The sequence below is a fragment of the Austrofundulus limnaeus genome, unplaced genomic scaffold (genome assembly GCF_001266775.1).
Source record: "Austrofundulus limnaeus strain Quisiro unplaced genomic scaffold, Austrofundulus_limnaeus-1.0 Scaffold26, whole genome shotgun sequence".
Taxonomy (NCBI): domain Eukaryota; kingdom Metazoa; phylum Chordata; class Actinopteri; order Cyprinodontiformes; family Rivulidae; genus Austrofundulus; species Austrofundulus limnaeus.
In genome coordinates, this window is record NW_013952428.1 from 32,372 (window position 1) to 37,460 (window position 5,089).

Sequence of the window (5,089 nt, forward strand, 5' to 3'; positions counted from 1 at the left end):
TATCTATCTATCTATCTATCTATCTATCTATCTATCTATCTATCTATCTATCTATCTATCTATCTATCTATCTATCATACCTACTGACCGACCGACCGACCCACCCTTTATATCATTTCCACACATGTATTGACTTCCAGGCCTTGAGCCGATCTATCTCTTCTTTGGATTTTCCTGTTCAATCCAATAAGTAAGGGTGAAACTTATTATTTTTACCAAGGATGCACTGATTTGAAAACTTGAGCTGATATTGATATCCCATATAATTATTGCTGTTATGGCCAATAACTAATATTTACTGATATTACACAAACACACAAATTATTTATATGCATATATATACACACAAATACACTTGTGCCTTTTTTGGATACTGTAAAACAAATGACCGGCCCTCTGACATGGCTCCATTTCAGTTATGCAGGGTCTGTGCAGCATCACTATCATGATCATGATCAAACAGAGACCACTCGACCAACCATCTCCCCTCCCAAAACAGAAACAAAAAGCTAAAAATTGGGAAATCAATATTGGACGTTAATATTGGCCCAGTTCTAATTATCGGACTGATATTCGATACAGATGTTCTAAAATGACTGATACTGATGTTAATGTCAATCTATTGTGCATCCCTAATTTTTACCCTAGCAAAGGAAAATCTTTTAACCAGAGTCAAGCATGGTGACCTAGCAAATCTTTTTTAGACCTTGGCCTTCTAGTACCTTCAGCAACACTTATTACAGTGAAAGATTTTGTAAAATGTATAATATTGAGTCTGATTTATAAAACTGAGTGGATTAGAGAAGCTTCACAGTTAACTCAAACTTGTGCACCCAGTTCCTGTTCTTATTTTTATGTTTTGTGTTATATAATTAATCCAACTTCAACAAAATTATTGAAATTAATCATAAAATCTTTGTTTGTAAAAAACTAATTTTAGCAACTTACAACATGACAGCAACTTTTAAAAATTCTAACCTGATAGTACTGTGGCTTGGCAGGATCTACTGTATGAAAGATAATGAAAGGACTTACACCCCCCACTTTTTCAAAGAATTCACCGTGGTTCCCAAAGTGGATGAGCTGTTCGTTGAAGAACCAGGTGAACTTGAGCTCCAGAGATGGGTCGTGGCTCACTTGACAGGGTAGGACTACACTTTCCCCGACTGTGATGTCCAGCGTAGAGGGCTGGGTAGTGATGATGGTCGGCTCTGAAACACACATTAAGATTCAGACACATTTGATAAAAAACACGCCGCTCTATTCATTTTGTCAAGGCGAGCAAATAACATTGGAAAAAGCCAAGCCTTCCATCATCCTTATGGATGTGTCAGGCTGAGTTAATAGAAGGATATGAGGGATAAAGCACACAGCAAGCTATGCTGCATAGCTACAATAACAKGATTTAGTTTTGGTCTGAGCTCGTCTCTGTGGGGATGAGGAGATGTGTCTCTCCTAAATCTGAGAAGCATCCATGTGTCACTGTCAGTTCAGCATGGAACTCCCTTCTATCAGTCTGAAATTCCCACAAYACACAGCTAGGAAAACAGTAAACAGCAATTCTTCCAATCTCCACTGCTCTCCTTTCAAGCCTGCAGTACATTACACTGACATCCCAAGAGAGCAAAGCAAGTGTCCCTTAGCCACACTTGTGTGAGCAGTAGAGGAGGATGCTGGAAGGACATAAGAGCGGCAGAATGAAAGGGCRAGGCTTTGTTCTCACAATGTGAAACACCTGTCTCCCTCTTGGGGGTGCTGTGATTATATGTTGAAACTGCCACTATGAGCACATGGACTAAATGTGTGGCAAATGATCCCCTGGACAGGCTTAGATTCATGTAGTAAGTGCTGGCAATGCATTCCTTTTCCAGAATGGATATTTATTCTATTGGCCCGTACAGTAACACACATGCTGTAGTGATGTGATTTAGCCAAGTGGTTTTCTGACTTCAGGATAAAATTAAAGAAAAGAAATGAAATCAAAAGACACACATATTGCTTTTTTATGTCAGAGTTTTAGTCTAAGATCATCTTATGTTGAAGAACGAGGGAATTAGAGCTACTTTGGTCAAATCTTAAAAATACTCTAAAGCACAATGTCCTTTGTTATTGTATTATGTCACTCTCAGTGGATGTGTGGGATATGRCTYTCAGCTACTACTACATCAAAGTTTACATCATTATTTGAATTAGACATTTTTGTGATTTATAGGGTCAGTTGGTTTTGAAAATCTCCTTGATTAGATTAGCTCCTAAAGTTAATGAAGTACATCTAATGATTATCTCATGAAAGTTTTTTTTAAATCTGCCAAGTGGTTCATGGGATATTTTGCTAACAGAAAAACAGAGCTGACTTCAAATAGGGGCAAAACTTTAAAGACTTTGTGCAGTTTGTTATCACTTCGAATTTCTGACACTCTGGCAAAATGAAAGAGTTTTGCATAAAAATGAATGAAAAAAGATACACCTCACAATCCCTGTAACTTAAACAACATAATCTTCCAAGTCTATAAAATATATAAACATTTTCTAACATACATGTTTTTAGAAATAATCCTTAAAGGGGCTATATCATGTAAAATCAACTTATATCATATTATAATGTTATCCTCTTATCAAAAACATGCCCAGAGTCTTGCTTTGACTCATTCATGCATGTTTGAGAAATCCTGTAGTGTCCTGAGGCAGCCAGGCAGGGGAGCAGAAATGACTGGTTGGGACTAGAACCTCCTTTTGGGATCATCTCCTCCTCTGGGCTGTGTCTGCAAGCTGAGCTTCCTCACCACGGAGCACGCCTCCTCACCCCAACTCCCGCACCTCGTCTGTGACTCATACAGGCTCTCGGCAGCAACAAAACAAACTACTGGTGAAACTGAAAGTGAAACTGAAACTATCTGCTGAGCTCCCAATACTACTTCTCAGCGCAGCCATTTTTCAAATTCAAAATTCCTTTGATGAAATGTATTTTCAGATGCCAAGTAAACTACACTGAGCTTCCATATCACAGCACACACACCCTCCCCCCACATGTTGAAATGGGTGGGACAGAAGCGGAAGGTGGTTCTTAAGGAGACAGAGGCCAATTTCAAGGTGTTTAGAAATGGAAATGATGAAAAGAAGCGTTTATTTTCTATTTAAACACAAACAACAGCATTTTAATAACAACTGAAGGTGATGTAGATACTTTATTATGTTATAGAATTTAAATATATCATGAGAAACACATAAAATTGACCCTTTAATATTTTGACTTTCTTTTGAAATGACAATGGGTCCCCACTATCATTCCAGTTTTTCATAATGCGTTGGACAGTTCTTAACCCAATGTTAGTAGTTTCTACAATCTTAGATGTTTTTTCTGCTTGATGTCAGAGATTTGGATTTGATTAATTTGACCCTTATCAAACAGACTTTTTCCCATGGTTGAAATGAGAAGAAACTCATCGCACCAGTTGGGGTTAAATAACTTGTTGCCAGCTGAAAGATAATCACCCGTTCAGTAATTATCCAATAGGAGGCTCGTACATGTTTGCTTAGTTAAATCCAGACAGTGTATGTACCAGTAGCATTAAAAACATCAGTAGACTGGTAGTAGCTGAGAGGCAAAAGACTAAATAGTAGCTTAAATTTCAAACTAACAAACAGTAGCTAAAATCTTAGATTTAAAAGCATTTAAAATGAAATAAGCAAAACTGTAGTTATAAAATATTAAATGGATAAAAACTTAGCTAAAAATTACTACATTTTAAAAATCTATATCTAAAATTAGAAAACAGTAGTCAATTGCAACAACTGACAAACCAGTAGTTAAATGTTAAATGGAGCTAAATTGTAGCTTAAATCGAAAACTTACAAGATAGCAACTAAAAAACTAAAAGTAGCAAAAGAAAACAAAAGTCATAGCATTTAATTTTTCAGGTTAAATGTTTTTATCTCATAATTGATAAAAGAGTAAAACTGATGAGGAMGTAGTTTGATTTTAAAAAGCATACAAAAGAAAYTAAACAGAAACATGATTTGTTAAAGTTGCATAAGCATCCTAAAAGGCTTGTGAGGAATTTACAGCAGAGAAACTTCCATGGATCACAAAGATACTGTTAGGAAAATACTGTTGACAGATTGGTAAAATCGCCCATTTCTGACACAAACTCTTCTTCTCATGGCTCCTTGTGTCTGGTCTCTCATCACCTCATAGGCATTCATTCAGACAATGATGGTGACATACTTTCTACCCTTCTTTGGCATAATTTGATTCATTTCCATCCTGTATAATGCCTTGATACCTCACTGTAAAAGAGCGGGAAGTGAAAAACTCATTTAGCAGGATCAGGATGAGAATAGACAGAGTGTGCTAATGCAGTGAGACAGACTGGGTGGCACCTCAGGAAAGTGCTAAGATAGGTCAAACGTTGCTGTTTCACACTCAATGTCAAGATTTAGAAAATGGTGTATTCCCATGATCACCTATGTTAAAGTTCTAGCTGTGAAATCTTGAGTTATGTCAGACTATATGTTCTGCATCACAAAGGGTGAATATAAACATTGCTATTGCCTTTAAAGATGGGCAATTAGGCAGTTGTCTTTGCTTGAATACAAAGTGTGCTAGCAAAATGTTTCATGAACCACTGAACGATTGTTCATAACTCTCAGAAAGTAATAATAACTGAGTTCACATTTAAACAAAATATTATTTAGAATCAACCCGACTCAAAATAGCCACCAAAACTCCCTGACCCAAAAGTCAACTCTAAACCTTCATACCTCAAAGGGGTTTTACAGAAATTGAGCTAAAATGGTGGGATGGTTAGAGGAGTCATCCTGTAACCGGAAGTTTGCTGGTTTGATCCCCTCTTCCAGAAGTCTCAGTCGTTGTGTCCTTGGGCAAGACACTTCACCTGCCTTGCCTACTGATGGTGGTCAGAGGGTCTGGTGGCGCCAGTGCCTGGCAGCCTCGCCTCTGTCAGTGTGCCCCAGGGCAGCTGTGGCTACAATGTAGCTTATCATCATCAGCAGATTACATTACACTGACATCACCACAGCAGAGAGAGCAAGGGGGAGAGACCTATATATTTGCTGTACATATATATAT

At 37.6% G+C, this 5,089-nt stretch overlaps 1 protein-coding gene across 2 annotated transcripts in view; it reads right to left on the minus strand.

Moving 5' to 3' along the window:
* LOC106515062 (contactin-4) overlaps positions 1–5,089 on the minus strand; it is a 116,128-nt gene that overhangs the window by 24,301 nt on the left and 86,738 nt on the right. For both annotated transcript variants that reach the window (XM_014004675.1, XM_014004674.1), the window contains exon 13: positions 1,036–1,211. In XM_014004675.1, the coding sequence (XP_013860129.1) occupies positions 1,036–1,211 (176 nt within the window). The remainder of the gene's footprint in view (positions 1–1,035; positions 1,212–5,089) is intronic.